This window comes from Primulina huaijiensis, chromosome 3 (assembly GCF_012295235.1).
Source record: "Primulina huaijiensis isolate GDHJ02 chromosome 3, ASM1229523v2, whole genome shotgun sequence".
In the NCBI taxonomy this organism is placed as follows: domain Eukaryota; kingdom Viridiplantae; phylum Streptophyta; class Magnoliopsida; order Lamiales; family Gesneriaceae; genus Primulina; species Primulina huaijiensis.
The window spans coordinates 25114313-25133072 of NC_133308.1; the positions used below are offsets into that span (position 1 = coordinate 25114313).

At 32.1% G+C, this 18760-nt stretch overlaps 2 protein-coding genes across 4 annotated transcripts; both read left to right on the top strand.

The window, feature by feature from the left end:
- Positions 1 to 1551: 1551 nt before the first annotated feature.
- LOC140974017 (dolichyl-diphosphooligosaccharide--protein glycosyltransferase subunit 1B) lies at positions 1552 to 6562 on the top strand. 2 transcript variants are annotated; one of them, XM_073437217.1, is made up of 9 exons: positions 1552 to 1688; positions 1883 to 1927; positions 2520 to 3151; positions 3490 to 3637; positions 4030 to 4209; positions 4312 to 4380; positions 4996 to 5085; positions 5915 to 6067; positions 6295 to 6562. In XM_073437217.1, the coding sequence occupies exons 1-8, from the start codon at positions 1584 to 1586 to the stop codon at positions 6035 to 6037; spliced, it is 1392 nt and encodes a 463-aa protein (XP_073293318.1). In that variant the 5' UTR covers positions 1552 to 1583; the 3' UTR covers positions 6038 to 6067; positions 6295 to 6562. The 2 variants fall into 2 exon arrangements, with proteins under 2 accessions (XP_073293318.1, XP_073293320.1); XM_073437219.1 differs by having other exon boundaries at positions 6307 to 6562.
- Positions 6563 to 11270: 4708 nt separating this feature from the next.
- On the top strand, positions 11271 to 17600 carry LOC140974018 (protein ENHANCED DISEASE RESISTANCE 2-like). 2 transcript variants are annotated; one of them, XM_073437220.1, is made up of 20 exons: positions 11271 to 11778; positions 13030 to 13104; positions 13199 to 13252; positions 13343 to 13458; positions 13586 to 13716; positions 13805 to 13851; positions 13941 to 14041; positions 14204 to 14299; positions 14368 to 14432; positions 14510 to 14581; positions 14909 to 15055; positions 15128 to 15426; positions 15628 to 15688; positions 15753 to 15928; positions 16202 to 16303; positions 16390 to 16440; positions 16524 to 16667; positions 16758 to 16865; positions 16982 to 17083; positions 17273 to 17600. In XM_073437220.1, the coding sequence occupies exons 1-20, from the start codon at positions 11635 to 11637 to the stop codon at positions 17375 to 17377; spliced, it is 2196 nt and encodes a 731-aa protein (XP_073293321.1). In that variant the 5' UTR covers positions 11271 to 11634; the 3' UTR covers positions 17378 to 17600. The 2 variants fall into 2 exon arrangements, with proteins under 2 accessions (XP_073293321.1, XP_073293322.1); XM_073437221.1 differs by having other exon boundaries at positions 16770 to 16865; positions 17273 to 17598.
- The last annotated feature ends 1160 nt before the right edge of the window (positions 17601 to 18760 follow it).

Here is an 18760-nt window from a genome sequence, read left to right on the forward strand (position 1 = left end):
AATAATTCAATTTATAGTTTGTTAATGATCTCCAGAATTGAAAATAATCACAATATATAACATGATAAGATCTAAATGGTTTGGTAAAATGTAGATAAGAAAATTTTTTAATCGGATGAAACCCAAATTTGAACCAAGATATTCGGTATCCCACCTATTGGAGTATTCTATAAACTTGGTCAGGTTCAGCTATCATAAAATATCATCTAAAAGTACTTTTTTTTAAAAAAAAACTTTGCCAAAATTTTTTTTAACAAAAACTAAAAATCAATAACTAATAATATATTTGACATCTAGATATCAAATTTGTAACTAGATATTGAATTTGAGACTTCATTGAAACCAATCCTCCCATGACCCCTCATTTAGTTAAATAAAATTACGTAAAGTTTAAACTTTTCACGCTTCACAACCTGCATCTGGTAAATCATAGTGTTTCGATCGAGAGTTTCAAGTCGAGAACGTAGAAGAAACAACTTGAGATTCTTAGAAATACCAAACAAAAACAAAAAAACAAAAGAAAACCTACCAGTTTCAAGTTTCAAAACAATATAATTTTTCAGAAAACTAATCACAAAAAAATGTTTTCAATATTTGGCTTCACCAACCAAACAATAGAAACAACTGCTGCTGTAAAAAAACATGACATCTTCAAAACTGAAAGCCTTATAATTACACTGGTAGCAGTTACACAACTTTTAGAGCCAACATGAATGGAGATGATTGTCATAAAGAATATTAAAGAAACAACGTTGACTATGTGGGATAAGTCCAACATGGTATTCTTAGGTTGTCAAGAGAATGCAGCCACACTTCGACTCTACCCACATAGGTAGTGTCTCAAAACCATTGAGTCGACCGAACTGTTCGGATTGCATATGGCTCATTTTAAAATTTTAGAATAATTTTTTTCCCAGCCATTTCTAACCTGATTTCATGTTTACCAATAATCTTATTCTCCTAAAACAAAATCAATCATTTATTTGATTTTTCCAAAATATTTTGTTTGAATTTTATACATTCAGCTTTCAAATAAAAATTCATCGTCATCGAGCCGAAGATATTTTCCTAAAGCTCTTGTATCAAATCATCCAAAAATAGCAATGCATTTTAGTATTTTGAATTTTGGTCTAAAATGGTAACATTTTAAAATGAAACAAAAAAATATTATAAAGAAAAAAATTTGCTATTATTACTACAGATTTTTATATTTGTTTTATTACTTTATAGGGCTTTTAATAACATTAGATTAATCGTCAATTAACAACAATCTAGCTGAAGAAAATTATAAATAGACAGAATCTCAATATATGTACGTAATGTAATTATAAATTTTAATAAATATATTAGTAATTAAATTACATTGTTTTGAAAAAAATACTAAATTTTAACAATAAATTTGGTCTTTTAATAACATTATTTTATAAAAATAACTAATAATATTTAATTTAAAAATATAGATATACGACTAAAATAAAAAATTATTAAAATTGACATTTTACTTATAAATATAATAATTGTTAAATTTTTTATATAAAAATGGAGCTAATTAAATTGAAAATCTAGTCTTCAACTGTACAACAATGGCCGCTGCAATGTACGCTCTCTTAGTACTCTTTGCTACGTTGCTCGTCGGAGCGTCGTTGGCGGCGCCTCCGAATCTCCAGATCGTCCAAGCCGAGCGCCAGGTAAAATCTCGATTTGATAGCTTGTGTCGATTTTTTTAATCTTATTTTCCTCTGTTAATCATGCATTGATTGTATTGATAAGCTCTTCTGAGAAACAGATTTTTGTGGAATTTCGGGAGACTGATCTGTTTATTCCTCCATTTTTTTTATGTTTTTCTCATAATTTAAGTGACGAGATTCTGTATCTGTTTCAGATTGACTTGACTTCGCACATTGTTAGGGTTTATTTGACATTAAAGGTATTCATCGTCACTCGTCTATACTTTCATTTAATTTTTTTTGATAAATAGACTAACTTCTGAAGGGATTATCTTCATTCCTCTTATTTTTCAGTTTCTATTGATATGCAAATCTTTTTGGTGAAAACTTATTTTGTTTTATAGTGATGCTACTTAATTTTGGTAAAATGGTCAACGAAATGCAAAATGATAGTTTTTTTTACCTCTTTAAAATGGTTAGTATATGCGCGTGTTAATTGCGGTTCGGGTTTAGAGATTTAATTAGATCTTTGCTCAAGTCTAGAACTGAGCTTTATCTTATTTTTATCTGGAAAATTCCAAATTGTTGGACCAAAAGAATTGAAGACGTAAATTTAATTTCTGGAATTAAAAATCAGTGTCCAAGGTTCAAACTTTATCCCATTAGTATCAGAACTCCAACAAGTAGTGACTTTTATCGACAGACAGCTAGTGGAACAAAAAGAGAATCCTAGTTTATCAGTTCCTGAGAACTGTTTGGTGCTTCATGTATTAGCTATTATTAGTCTTGCTTTTTCCATGCCGAAGCTTAGATTTGTGGATTGTGCATCATAAAATGATTCTCTTATTGTAGGTCGAGAATATTGGGGAAAATCCGGCTTCAGAAGTTCTTCTTTCGTTTCCACCCTCACAGTTTGATCATCTAGCATCTGTTAAAGCTGCCGTAGTTGTTGGCAAGAAGAGGAAGAAATCATATGTTTCTCTCGAAGTCAATCCAACTAGCCTCCCCAGTGGACCAAATGGAGCCCAATACTATGCTATATCATTGCTTAATTCACTGTTAAATGGTGAAGCCACCACTCTAGAAATATATTACATTTTGACACACTCTCTTGAGCCATTTCCATTAGAGATAAGCCAATCAGAGTCTCAACTAGTAAATTACCATGACAGTGCTATTATACTATCGCCATATCATATCAAACAGCAAGCAACCTTGGTTAAGACACCAAGTAACAAGGTCGAATCATTCACTACAGTTGAACCCACTAACAAAGCTGGTACCGAACTGAAGTATGGGCCATATGAGGACCGTGTTCCTTATTCATACTCCCCTGTTATAATTCATTTTGAAAATAATAATCCGTTCGCTGTTGTGGAGGAGCTTGAGCGTGAGATTGAAATTTCTCATTGGGGGAGCATTCAGGTAACTGAGCATTACAGTTTAGCTCATGCTGGTGCTAGGCACAAAGGTGTTTTCTCGAGGTTAGGCCACCAGTACCTGAAATTTCCGATCTGTTAAATAGTTATATCTATGCACATTTGTTACTGCAGATACTTGTCTAAGTTAAATATAGTAGTCCACTAATATTCTCTAACTAAGCAGCTACTGATCATTTGCACATCAAGCTTTGCAATCTGGATTTTACGAAGCATGTAAAAGAAAATGTTGGGATACTGAGAATACAAAAACTAACTTGTTCTCGCGTCTAATCATTTCTTTCCCTTGTATAATTGATGTTTAGGCACTTTAATGCTATCTAGTTTTCTGTACAAACTGAAATGGCTTGGTTTCTTCAATCTAACCAAACTTCTTGTGATAGGGTTGAGTATCAATCTAGACCCACTGCTAGTGGTGTTTCTTCATTCAAGCACCTTGTGGCTGAGTTACCTCCCCGAGTTCATTCTGTCTATTACAGAGATGAAATAGGGAACATATCTTCATCAAGATTACGCACGAATTCAAAAAAGGTAACATTCTATACTCTTGGTAAATGCATGTGCACCAACGAAGACTTGGAAAGATGATCTTGTTTTGGCTGCTGCTGAGAATATAACTTATATTTCACCACTCTCTTTTTCCTGTTAACTTGTGATCACTTTACAATTGTATTTTTGGGTTCAATGTATTTCAAATTCTTCCATGTCACCCATCTAATTATTGTATATAAGATCTATAAATATCTGGAAACAATTTGAATATTGCACCTTAATTATCAAACTGCGGAAAGGAAAACAATGTTATTTATCTCTAGAAACTTCTTCTAGCCTTTTGGTATGCGTAGTCACTGGTATAAAGTATACAGAAATATAGAAAATAAAAACCTCAAAATTCTGAATTTGTATTCTTTTTTTTTTTTCAGTCGGAGCTGTTAATAGAACCACGATATCCTTTATTTGGGGGCTGGAAGACAACTTTTATCATAGGCTATGGTGTGCCACTGCAAGACTTTCTTCTCGAGTCCACTGCTGGTGCACGATACTTAAACTTCAGTTTTGGCTGTCCTCTTGCTAATACTGTAGTTGACAAGTTGACAATCAAAGTGAGGACTGATAACTCAACTGTGTTACATAACCACTGTTGTTTCAGGATATTGCTGATTTTTTTTTTTGGAAAATTTGTTGACTGTCTATTGTATTTGAAGGTTGTCCTTCCAGAGGGTTCAAAAGATCCTTCCGTCAATGTTCCTTTCACAGTTGAACAGAGCTTGGAGGTAATACTTGTTGAATTTTCTTTACCATCTTAGTGAACAAGCCCAATCAATACTCAGCCTAAAGGCTAAAACCATTAGAATCATAATTGAATAATTCTGCTATATTGGAATTTGGGACATCTAGTGGGAGAAGTTTCTGTCTGTTTCATTTTAAGTGCATTTTCTTTTTGTTCTTTTCTAAGCATAAGTGCATCTTTCTTTTCGTTCTTTTATGAGCCAGAGGAGGTTTGTTACAATTGGTCTTGAATATGAGATTTTGTCCCAAATTTGAGACCTTGCCAGATGAGCTATGAGTCATCGGCATAAGTGTATCTTCTTAATAAGAACTGTTTCTCATCTACAATTTTTCACATTAAATCTGTCGACGGCACAGAAGTTTAATGCATGTCATTAGCCAAAGAATTTATGTGCTTCACTGTCGCTGTTGAAACTCTGTTTTGGAACAACCTGCTACTCAATATGTTTATTTGGGAAAAGTGATCTAAATTTGAGTCTCTCCAATTATACAGCCTACATTATCTGAATTCCGAGTTTACCTTCGACTGCTACCACTTTCTAGTTCGGAATTTTCGTCACACAGGTGTTGGTAGGTGTTTTACATTTTTATCCTTGCAGACTAAGTATTCATACCTTGATGTGATTGGACGGACAGTAGTGGTCCTGGAGAAGAAGAATCTCGTTCCTGAGCATAATATTCCTTTCCAGGTAAACCTGATTTTTGGAAATTATGACTCTTCCCTAAATTACAATCCCTACTCGTGCTGGAATTATAGAACATTTGTCATGCTCGCTCGTCCTTGTCTTCTTAATTATTCCCTTTCTATAATTAAGAAGAAGGGTGTTTCTATTAGAAATGCGGGACAAACGTTTTCCATTATCTAATTGCCTGCATGTTCGATAAAATTTATTTGTGGTGAGTCTATAGATTTTGAGAACTTTATCTAATAAGTACAGATACGAGTGTGTGTGAAGCTATATAAGAATGGTTTCATTAATAAAGTGTGGTACATCTAACTTAAAATGGAGTGCAATGGTACACTGATATGTATATTTAGTTTTGAGATGCATGGAAAAGTCATTCTTGGTGGACTTTTCCCAACATTGATTTCAAAATTGCTAGAATGTACCAGTATTTACTATTCTTTTCTACTTGATGACTCAAGGAGTGCAACAGTAGCACTGATATGTACAGATACTTGTGTGTGGGTGGAGCTATATAAGAAAGTTGTTACATCTAACTTAAAATGGAGTGCAATAGTAGCACTGATATGTATATTTGGTTTTGAGATGTATGGAAAAGTCATTCTTGGTGGACTTTTCCTGACATTGATTTCAAAATTGCTAGAATTTACCTGTGTTTACCACTCTTTTCTATTTGATGAATCGAGGTTGGGAAGAAATTTACTTTATTGTCTATGTTTTATCTAAGAGTTGAAGTTTAGAACACTTGTTTTCTAGCTGGTACTTCTCTATGTTTCTATTTGGTTTCTAACACTTCTTTTCTTTTCATTTGCTGTCTCAATTGCTTGTGCAGGTGCATTACAAGTTCAACCCAGCATTTATGCTCGCAGAACCGCTGATGCTAGTTTCTGCATTTTTCCTTTTCTTCATCACTTGCATCGCGTACCTTCACGTAGATCTTTCCATTCGGAAATGAGGTTTCTAACAATTGAAGTAATATAGTCAGGTACCTTTTCTGAGACATCTGAAGTTATTTTTGTTAATGCTATGTATGATGTTTTTTTACTTAATCAATTAATCCGGATCGAGCTATGCATTGCCTGATGGATGGTCCGGTTAAAATGATAGACATTATCTACACGAGAAACTTTCCTGCTGCAGTAGTTCATGTTAAAAATATCTTGCAATATTTGGTGCTAAACTTCCTGATTTCTGCCTTTCTTTTGTGCCAAGTTTTGTTCTCAGGTTACTTGGAACGGCAAAACTTGACACCCGGGAAAATGTAGAAAACATCTTGAAGTTCAAAGATATAGGCAACGAGTTCCTAGTGTGGTAACTAAAAAATTTACATCCTATTCAATATTTAAAGAAAGCAAACATTTTTACTCGGTCCTGTATCTTAGAAGATATATATAAACGGGATAACAATTTTTGATTCACAGTGGGACATGTTTTTGCTGTGCCAATACTGTTTATTAAAGAGTTGCTGTTTTCCCTTAAATTTCCTTATATGAGATCGTTTCGTCCTGCATGAATGCCTTGATCGTATATAGCTTTTCCAAGACAAAGGTTGACGTGTAGGTTTACAGAAAAATCTGCATATACCTTTCTGTTAGACGTTCGATTTACGCAACACACGGAGCCTATTCGGATATAGTGATTACATCTACCTCCCCTCTGGGGCGTCTGCATATACAAATTTCGAATTATCCCATTTCAACTCAAAAGCCAAAAGCTTGACGAGTTGTGATCTTGTCTGTTTGCATAATAATATATTGCTTCGCATCCGATTTTCTCGATTTCATTTCTTTCAAGGAAAATGGATATTTTGACATTTCAACTTTTACAACCCCGAGTTTGTATGTTGGTTGTGTGAAGAAACGCAATAATATACGTCCAAGAGCAGGAAGAAGTGGGAATTACAACCGTATGTTGCATGTTGGGTCATGTTCTATCCATTGCACTATTTCAGTGTTTTATGTACTCTACTAAATATTTATTTATAAATTTATTACTCTTCACCGTCTTAGTAATTTTTTAAAATAAATAATTAATTCAAAATGATTATTTATAGATTTATAAAATAATAATCAAATTACTTAGTATATTATTGCATTTATTAATTGAATCATCATATTTATTTACATAAATAAGTTGAATTACATAAATTTATAATTCTATTTTTCCATATTTATATTAATAGTAATTAAGATAATAAAATAACACTTTTGTTTCAATTTTAATTTTTTTTCGTCGAACTACCCACGTAGCACTGAAAAATGATATATAATCGAAATTACTTATGTGACAACATATATTGTTCATGTTCAACATTTCAAATGAAAAATGAAAAAAAAATTAATTAGTGAAGTAAAACCAATAATAAGATAAAAATGAAAAACGTATTACAATATATATAATATATATTCTAGATGCATGCAATATATAATCCGAGAAGAATTGGGTCGATGACTATAAACAGATTTGAATTTTTTTTTTTTCTTTTTAAAAAAATGATTTCCTACTGCCAAAATAGGCATAATTTCAAAGATGGGATCGTGTATTTTTAATTAAAGAAGAAGATTATGAGTAAAACGAAAATTGACTAGGATCGAATACCAAACCAACCCGTGATCCAATAAATTAGTATAAAATTAAGAGACAAAATATGCCTATATTTTTTTATGTTTTTGCCTCGAAAGAAGAAGAAGAAGAAGATTAGAATGGCCACCCATAGTTATTAATTAATACTTCATTTGTCCCCTTTTCACGTTTACATTTGTTATACTAATGTGTGATTTTTTTAAAAAAAAATTATTGCCTCGCAAAAGTTATTTAGTATTTAAAAACGTTTACCAAACTATTTTTTTCCGAATATTTTTGTAGACATATAATTTTATATTATTAAAATTTATAATAAATTGATTCAATCAAATAAATTCACGTATTTAAAATTGATCCTCTCATATAATATGATTCAGAGAATCCATGATTTTCGTTGTTGTCCATGGAAAAGGTGACAAACATCAATTATTGCCTAAAGTTGGAGGAAAATATTAAATTGACTTGTCTTGAAAACTTTATGCTCTTGATTTATGAATACATATATATATTGTTTGGAATCAACGATATAATTGTGCATATTGAGAGAGTAATTTAATCGTGCATCATTTAAAATATTGGAATTATATTGTAATTATTAATTGCAGTTTTTCGAATGATATCTTAACTACTAGCTATAAATTTTGTTAAAACGACAACATTTGATCTATATATATGATATTTAGTGCGACACAATTTATTTTTAAATCCCATCTAAAATTCCATATTAATGTATCTAGTTTTATTTATCTCTTAATTATGAGGCATTCTATGTATTTAGTGTTGGAGAAATTGAAGATGTTCGTATGAGATAGTATTTAGTGCTTGGTTAATATGAGTGTCACCATTGTATCTTGAGAAACAGGCGTATGTTAATTCTATTTGAAATTTAAAATAAGTATAATTTTTGGTAAACCGAGTTCGAGTCCCGCTGAACTATCTAGATTTTGGTTTTGATAAATTGTATCTTGTTTCTTCGGTTCTTAAAAGAAGATATCGATCTATGTTTTCCGACACTACCAGTTGCTTAGCTTTAACACCAATTTATGAAAATCAACAACTGTGTTAACTTTTTTGCCTTTTATTTAAATATTATTATTAATATTTCATTTCATTATATAATTATCATAAATCTCTCTAAATTACATTGAATAAACCTAAAACAGAGTCTTGTTAATTGAGACAAAGTTTTAATTATGAGTTTTGTGTTTCAGAAACAACCAGAGTTTTTTTTTTTAAAGAGTAAAAAATGCTTTGGTACACAAACTATTGATAAATTCGTACATTAACTTTTGTAAATGGTTTAATTACCCACCTCCTCTAAATTGCTATTAAATCTAATATTTTTATCAAATTTAAATAAATACATATTTTTTTAAGATTATCTTATCGATTAAAATTATAAAAATAAATTAAAATTATATTATTATATACTTTTTTATAAAAAAATTATAATTATTAAGTAATAAATATATATATTCAAGTATAATATATTTTAAAAAATATATTATATAATGATTTTTTCTCTTACTATATTATATATTAATAAAATTACAACTTAATAAATAAATCATATACAAAACTAAAATATATTTTAATATACTGATACAAAATGAATAAAATAAATATTTTTATATGTATTTAAATAAAGTACATAAAACTTATAGAAATGTTTAAATCAAGTATAGAAACATTATTCAAACGTTCTAATAAGAATGCTTCAAGTCGGTTTCGACTTCTAATTTTCACAAATACGTATTATTTGAATATTTAAAGAACCATATTAATTTTTGTAATAATAAAATATAAAAATCTTCCACATCAATAATTAAATATATTAAATAAAAAGTGTCCGATTATTAGGAATAGACGTCGCGTGGGGGAATACTCTTGGGTAGGTAGGTTTGAATTTTATGGTGGAATATAAGAATTTAACTATCATACTATATAATAATTAAATAAATAATACTTCTATCAATATCATCATAATTTTCCTACAAATAAAAATAATTCAAAGATTAGGTGATCTGTAATTATTTTTTGGGTGGAAACCAAATAAAAATTTTTTGTTTTCTTTATCAGGTTGTAGGTGACAGCATGACATTGCAATTTTAATTATATTAAATCATCTATAAGTAATTATATTATAGTTTTATGGATTTTGAGCTATGTCCCACGTAACGATGACTTTTGGATTGGTTTGGAACTCTCTCTCAATGAATGGTGAATAGCCCATCGAGTGAAATTCGTGTGTGTATATATAACTCTTTTTTACGTAGATTTAAAAAGTAACTCGTATAATGAGTTATGTTAGTAACTACTTCATATCTATCAATGATATCTGAATATAGTTTATCTACTTCAGTATATTAAAATATCTTAAAAGTATATTTTAGAAGCAAAAACTTGTTTGAGACGGTCTCACATGTCGTATTTTGTGAGACGGATATCTTATTTGGGTCATCAATGAAAAATTATTACTTTTTATGATAAGAGTATTACTTTTTATTGTGAATATCGGTAGGGTTGACCCGTCTCACAGATAAAGATTCGTGTGACCGTCTCACAAGAGACCTATTCTATTTTAAATTAGTTTTCACAAATGCGTGGAAACAAATTATAAGTTGAATATGACTCCAAGCTACTTATGGAGAATTTATTGTCTTTTTATCTTCTAACTTCATTTTCTCATATCCATCTTTGGATGATGAAGTGCTAGCATGACGATAATTCTTTTTCCTTACCTTGTTGTTTCATAAGGTTGATTTGATTCTTTTAATTCTTTTTTGGAAATTTGGTTAGTATTATTGCAAACACTCCTAATATATAATTATATACTAACAGATCGTGACACATGTGTAATATAAAAAATATTAGAGAACGAAGTTTTTTTTATATATAATTTTAAAATTGAAATGGTACGAGACAAGATAAAATGTAAAGAAAAATGTTATAAATAAGAGAAAAATGTAACACGCTGCAGCTTCATAATTCTCCCAAGTCAATCCCCCGACTCATCCGGAAAATCTCTCTTACAATTCAAAACATATCCTCCACGGAAAGTCTTTGAAAAACAAGATATTTGGTTCGAGCTCAATTATAAAAAAATTACTCTCGCTTAAATGAATAAAAAAATACAAGCATCTTCCCATTTTGGTCCTCGGAAACACAAGACAAGACAAGACATAGTGATTATACCAACAAAATATAATTTGATGTACGAATTGGCAATTTTCAATTGTCGTTTTCTATATTTAATATTATCGTTCGAGCTACCATTATGCAATCTCCACAATTTAACATTTATCAGAAGAAGATTATAAACTCGGTATAATGATTCGATCTCTTGTGAGACGGTCACACGAATCTTTGTCTTTGAGACGGGTCAACCCTACCGATATTCACAATAAAAAATAATACTCTTAGCATAAAAAGTAATATTTTTTCATGGATNATATATATTCCATTTATGAATAATGTGTATATAATATTGCATAAACAATAATTATAATTATGGAATGCGAAAAAAAAATTTATATTTTTTTGGGGGAAAAATAAAGAGGGGCAATTACGTAAATTCAGTATGGTTGCCAACGCCCGCTAAACACCTGAATCAGTTGATACGAAGGGGAGGAGATTACAACAAGAAAACAGAAAATGAAGGAAGAGATAGAGAGATAGATGGAGAGATGGATAAATAGGAAATCTTTCAAATTTTCAGGAAATCTAATAAAAAAAAATCTTGAAACTTTGATTGCAACTGATTCTCTGATTCCCTCCGGTGGAGTCAGAGGATTATCCATAAATTCGTTTTTTCACATTCCAGACATTACCTTCCTCTTCTCTTGTGTACATCTTGTTTATGTATTTATTGATTTTTATTGTATGTATGAGTGTATATATTTGCCAAAAGTCCAATTCTGAAACATTCCTCAAATTGGTTTTTGATTAAAAGGGGAGGGAAAAGTTGAAATGGGAGAAGAATGGGAGATGAAGGGGTGGCTGTACCTGCTTCGTTTCAACCGTTTTGGGCTGCAATATTCACGTAAAAGGTACTTCATTCTTGAAGATAGTTGCCTCAGGAGCTTCAAATCAATCCCCGGTTCCGAGACAGAGGTGGGTTTTTGTTGTCGTTTTGTTCTTGGCTTTATGCCGTTCTATTGCGAACATGCAAAAACATGTGTTTGTTTAAGGAAATATATGTATATGTTTTATCTATTGCGTATATCTTTGTGCCATTTATTTCAATGTTTATATCGTGTGTTTCTTACTCGATGTTGCCACTGTGAATTGCTTTTTTCAAGATTGTGATGACTGAATTTGGGAATGCCTCCCCTTTTGTTTTGCTCTTTATGTTGGTCTATATCATTTAGTTATCACAAATTATGTAGCAATTTATTTTCCAGTCTCAAGTAATGATGATAGTGATAATGCTACCTTCGTTATTGGAACATTTTTGTGTCCTCTCTAAATGCAAAAACTGTGTTGTGAATATGGGATACCTCAATCCTTTTTCTCATAGTGTTTGTTGTGGATATATATGGTCTGCGGCATCACCAATTCCTTGCTTCTGAATGCGAACATGGAGTAGTTAATATTATGTCTTGTGATTTAACCATGTATGGATTGGGCTTTCATACTTTATAACTCAAACATTATCATTGATTCCGTTCGGAAAGATATGACAGTTGGAGAATGAAGCCTAGGTTATCAGTGGAATAGGTGTTTCAACAAAACATTTAAGAACTCATATTGCGAGGAGAAATTGGTGATGATTGTAAAAATATTATTAAGATTGATTGATAATTTGAGTACAAATCAAATATTTACAGAGTGCTGATAATGGTTCCAATGCAATCAAGTAATACAAATAATATTTATAACACGATTAATTAATACCAAGAGTAGTTCTGACACAATTAGGTTTTTAGTTCTAGAGCTATTTTAGGTGAACTAAAAAAGTTTCTAGAAATATAATCTAGAAAATAACAAAATAGGAAACTAATAATATGAATTGGAAGATTGTTAATTGTGTGCTGCGTAGCGTACCTATCCTTGGAGTATTTGTATCCATATATTCTTCTGCTCGAAATAACTTATGTGATCATACATTGATTTCATGAAAGCAGCTGCCAATAGCAATATAATCTTGAAATGGACCACGTGTGTTGAAGAAAAAGATGTGTAATTTTGAAGCCATTCTCCTTCTCAAAAGGACATACTTGTGACCAAATGGACAAACTGATGAATTTTATTTTTTTCTGGCTAATTCATTTCTTGTAAACATATTTGATAGATAACTTACGAAAAATGTTATTTTCATAGCAACCATTCTGATGTAAAATTAATCGGTGATTGTTGGATCAGGAGCCTCTGAGAAGTGCAATAATAGACTCCTGCGTTCGTGTCGTAGACAATGGAAGAGAGAGCCACCGCATGAAAGTACGTGGTTTCACTAGTATATTCTGTTAATCTGCTTAGATACCAAATGATCTACTTCATTGCTAGCTCATATGAAGTTTCTTGTGAAATACAGCTATTTTTCATTTTCACCTTAGTCAATACTTCAAATCACAATGATATGCTGAAGGTAAGCCATAACTTGTTTTATCTTTTAAAAATAAAACATTATATGCCAATAGTAAGTGATATTAGGTGATGATATAATTCAAATACATAGTTAGGAGCAACCAGCTCCGAAGATGCCGCTAGGTGGATTCGAGCTTTACAGGATGCTGTGCTTAACTCAGTTAACAGCTTGACATCTTGTTCCAAAAGAAAATGGCAGCCTTTCAGGTAAGCATATTTTTCTTAACCAACATAAGCCTTGCTATGTTTTCGAAACTGAAATCTTGTAATCGGGATGCTTGGTACTTGTTACATAAATATATGGTTAAAACTTATGTCATCGTTGATCAAACAGCTTGAGTGTTTCAAAGAGAATGAAAAATAAAAGGTGTGTTGACCCGGCTACAGTATCTTCCGATCACATGAATGCGATGACATCCGATGTAATTGCACCTTCAGCATGGAAAATATTTGGCTGTCAAAATGGTACCTACCTGACTATTAGTTTTTTTAGGTGAATATTTGTATGTGTTTGGAAATTTCAGTTGATGTTCGTATGTTGTTGCCTCTTCAGGATTACGTCTCTTCAAAGAGTCAAGAGATAGAGATTCCAAACGGAAGGTAGATTTATGGAAACGAGTTGATCATTTGTCTTAAATCTTGAATAGGTTTCATAGCTCCTTGACGAATATCTGTATTATTACTCTCAGCATTGGGGCGATCACCCAGCCATAATGGCGGTAGGTGTCGTTGATGGAGCTTCAGAAGATGTTTTTCACACCCTTATGTCTCTTGGTACCTCAAGAACAGAGTGAGACCTCAATTACCCTTGACACAAAGTTTAAGGTTTCATACACGTTTTTAATCTACTTCTAAACATCGTTCAATTATTTGTCGAGGACCTATAAGTGGGAGATATTTGTATAAACCGGCATTTTTCCTCCTAGATTTATCTTTAAACTACTATTTGCAGATGGGATTTCTGCTTCTATCAGGGCAGTGTGATTGAGCATCTTGATGGCCACACTGATATAATTTACATTCAACTTTACAACCATTGGCTACCATGGTAAGACTAGGAAAGGAATCTGTACTGGAAAATAATTAGTTTTGAACTAGTATCTTTCACGTGTACAGGGAAATGAAACGAAGAGACTTGCTGCTCAGACGTTATTGGAGAAGAGAAGAGGATGGCACATATGGTATCATTTTAACTCAGGAAGTTTATACAAACTCTATATTGTAAAGGCATTATTCTCACGCACTGTTTCTGTTGCAGTGATTCTTTACCATTCCGTGATTCACAGAAAGTGTCCGCCCCAAAATGGATATGTCCGTGCTTACCTTAAAAGTAATGTATGCTTTGACTTGCAAATTCTGAGCCTTTCCAATCAATAACATCACTTGGCTTGAGCTTTTTTCATAAACTCAAGACCAATACACGTGTTACCTGTAGATAAAGAAGATGTAATGGCTCGTTGAGATCCAGAAATCTTTTCGTAAAACTCAATTTTTTTCTAATTTTTTTCTTTCCATTTGACTATAACTATGTTGACTATATTCAATTTTAACATTAATTAAAGAAAGCAATAAACACGTGTGTTTCCTTCTGAACTGAATAATTTGTAATTAGCCAAGAAATACAGATACCGAGTTCATTTTCTTCATGATCATGCAGGTGGTGGATATGTGATTTCTCCTACAAAGCAAGGTAAAGAATGTGTCATAAAAAACATGCTTGCCGTGGATTGGAGGTTTTGGAAATCATATATAAGGAAAACATCTTCAAGATCTATTACTATTTGTATGCTTGGGAGAGTTGCAGGTATTGTTCTTGTCAGGTAATGAGTATTAATTTTCTTTTCTTTCAGATTAATTGGAGAGGGTACTTTTGCAGCTTTAAGAGAATTTTTCACAGCAAAATCCAGAAATTCTAGCCATGAATGTGTATCGAGAGAGCTGACAATAGATGCGGGGATGCCTGCGAGTGATAACGAGGCAATCATGACAGAAGTTAGCATGAATAGGGTACCATATAAAGATGAAGATGAGCCGGCAAGACAGATTTCTGGGGCTTCTAGTCTCTTCGAAATGGATGATGCGGCTGACGAGTTTTTTGATGTTCCCGAACCGATTGATGATGAGCCATTAGAGACTGAATGGTGTTCAAACAAGAGTCCAGAATTGTGTTATGTGGTACTTTTGAATATAACTCTCGTAATTTTAAATGATTCTGTCAAATATGAGAATTTACTTGTACGCAATACTCCATCTATCAGAAAATATTTTGATAAAGTCATTAATGAGGCATTCAAATGCAACGTCGATTACTACCCATTTTTAATGTATGAGTGTCTAAGCCTCAAGCATGACAATTTTTCCCTCTGAAATCTGCAGGAGTACCAGCCAAAATTATCTTCTTCTGCCAACTTTGTGAAAAAACTGCATGATCTCGCAGGTAGGGAATTGATATAGGAATGGCTTAGTTTGCTGGAAAAATATTGAAATTCTGACATTTGTAGTTCAGAAAAAGGGTTACCAGGAATTGCGAGAAATATCTTGGGATGAAAGTGTATCATCCTGTTACGGTACCACGCTTCCGAAGGATTCGACTTTTAACATGCCCTGTAGCTGGGCAGCAGCTGATGCTTCCTCGTTCCTTATTCGTGATGATAGTTATTTACAAGACCGTCGAAAGGTATATTTTTTCGTTATTGATTTATAAACCATGCCGCCATCAAAAATTCAGGTGAGCTACTTTTATTTTGTTTGATTATCTGAACATGATAAGCTCTAGGTGTCTCTCAGATGAAGATAATTTGGTTTACTCAATTCTAAGATTAAAATATTTGATCGGGCACGGTCACATCTACTCTCATTATTTAGCTTGTGTACATTGATTATGCAATATGATCTTTCCACTAGCTATAAGATTACTTTTGAACTCTTAATTCTCGTTTTTTTCCATCAGATGAAAGCAAAAGGGACTTTGATGGAAATGGTTGCTGCAGATTGGCTGAGATCGGACAAGCGCGAAGATCATCTTGCTGGTCGATATGGAGGCATTGTACAGGTTTTACAATGACAGTAAAAACGAAAACTAGCTGAATTATGGTTTCATATAACCACTCCCTTCACTTTTAAATATGATCCGTGCAGAGATATGCTTCTCAAGGAGGACCAGAGTTCTTTTTTATCATTAATATACAGGTTATCTTTTGTTTTTTGTTTATGTTTTATCCCATGTCCATGTAGAGTTCAAGAGTACTCAATGTGCTCCGTGACTGAACCAGGTTCCTGGCTCGGCCACATATAGTTTGGCCTTATATTACATGTTAAAAACACCCCTGGAAGAGACGCCTTTGTTGGAACGCTTTGTTAATGATGATGATGCATTCAGGAATTCGAGGTTCAAGCTCATACCATATATTTCAAAGGTTGGTGAATATAGGAAGTGTTACAGATCACAAAATATGTTTTTGAATACGATTTGATATTATTAAGACTATATATGATACATCTTCAAGGTAAATTCTCAGGGATCTTGGATCGTAAAGCAGAGTGTCGGAAAGAAAGCTTGTCTAATAGGTCAAGCACTTGAAATCAATTATTTTCGAGGGAAAAACTACTTGGAGGTAAGATCAACCATTTCCAGAAGATTAAAATGAATTTCACAACTTAATGCTTGGATTTAAACAAGAAAATGGAGCGTTTTGTCTTGTTAATTGTAGCATTTCTCTTTGCTTTTCAGCTCGATGTCGATATTGGGTCATCAACCGTGGCAAGAGGTGTGGTTGGCCTTGTTCTTGGATACTTGAATAACCTTGTCATAGAGATGGCATTCTTGATACAGGTAAAAACCAACATAGTCCTCAACACCCCACCTCAACTATTGTTGTGTTCTCTAGAAATTCTTAGCATCAGACTCAATCATTTCGTCCTTTTACCAAGTCAACATAAATATCTTTTACGAAATATCAAGTTAGAATCAAATTTTCATGTTGTATCATAAAATCAAAATGGTTTGTTATGAAACTTGCAGGGTAACACGGAGGACGAATTACCAGAATTTCTGCTAGGAACGTGTCGACTTAACCACTTGGATGCGTCAAAATCAGTTCCTACTGTCTCAATCAGCAGCAGCTAGAAAGATGGAGTAAATGAAAGCCTCGGGTTGATTCATGTACAGGGTTATTATTTTTTGCAATGCCATCCGTTTTTGCCATCCGTTTTTTGAAGCATTGCATTAATGGTATCAGTAATCATTTTTACTGAAACTTTATCTAAAAGTGGTATTTCAAAGTACTCCCGAAAATCACATTCTTTCATGCTAAACTACTGTCTTGAGCTTTAATGTTTAAGTGATTCAAGTATCATTGCTGCTCACAACTCCTAGTATACGAATTGATCTCCTATATATGTGTTAGAATGTAGGATCAAGCCGTTGTCAGTTTACTAAAAAATATGATCACAATGCAACTCAAATATTTTAAATCGTACGACAACTCAAGTTTCCCGTTTCAATTTTTCTACTCAACAAAGATGACTATTGCATTTCATCAATCTCTCTTCCGATAATTGTCCTCTTTGCAATCAGTGACAATCGAACTCGTGATATTGTTTATGATAATAATTGTAGGACCGAACAATTGTCGTATTACTAAAAACTATATCTGGTGGTAATTGTGAAACTCAAATTTTTTAAATCATACAGCAGCTCAAGCATCGCGTTTCAATTGATATATCTAACGAAGAGAATTATTGTACCACAACTTAGAAACAAATTGGAAAGCACAAATTGATTTAATTGATCTTCTATATATCATAATACCTAGAATGTAGGATCAAGCGATTGTCATTTTAACTAAAACTAAGATAATAATTCAACTTAAATATTTTAAATCGTAAAACAACTCAAGTGTCACGTTCGATTGTTCTACAAAACAAGAATAATTATTGTATTACATCAATCTCTCTTCCAATAATTACACTTTTTGCAATAAATGAGAATCGAATATTGTAAATCCGGTCATTTATATTAGTCTCTTTATGATTATCATCTATATTATTAAATTTGAATTTTTTTCTATTGTTTTTTATTTATCTTTTTTTATTTTTTGTCTTTTTTCTATGTAAACATTTTCATGTGAAAAAAACTAAAATTTCAAAACAAATTATCAATATTACCAAAATAAAAAATGCAAGACTAAAAATCAATTTAAATAATATAATCGACCAAAATCGTAATCGTAAAAAGTAAAATAAAAGCTTCTAGAAAACCTTGAGTTGGTATTACAAATTTTGCAGAATGAATCTATTACGTGGTTTTGGCTTTGTATGCTTAATATTCAACGTGACCATCCCCTCGTTATGAGAAAAAATATCGATTCCTTAATTTTTTTATGTCATACTCTACCAGATTTTTCTAATGAACCTCACATGTTAAGGGACATCATGTCGTAAGATTGAACAATAATTGCTCCTATATTATAATTTATAGCTCTCGCATACAACAACAAAATTATAATAT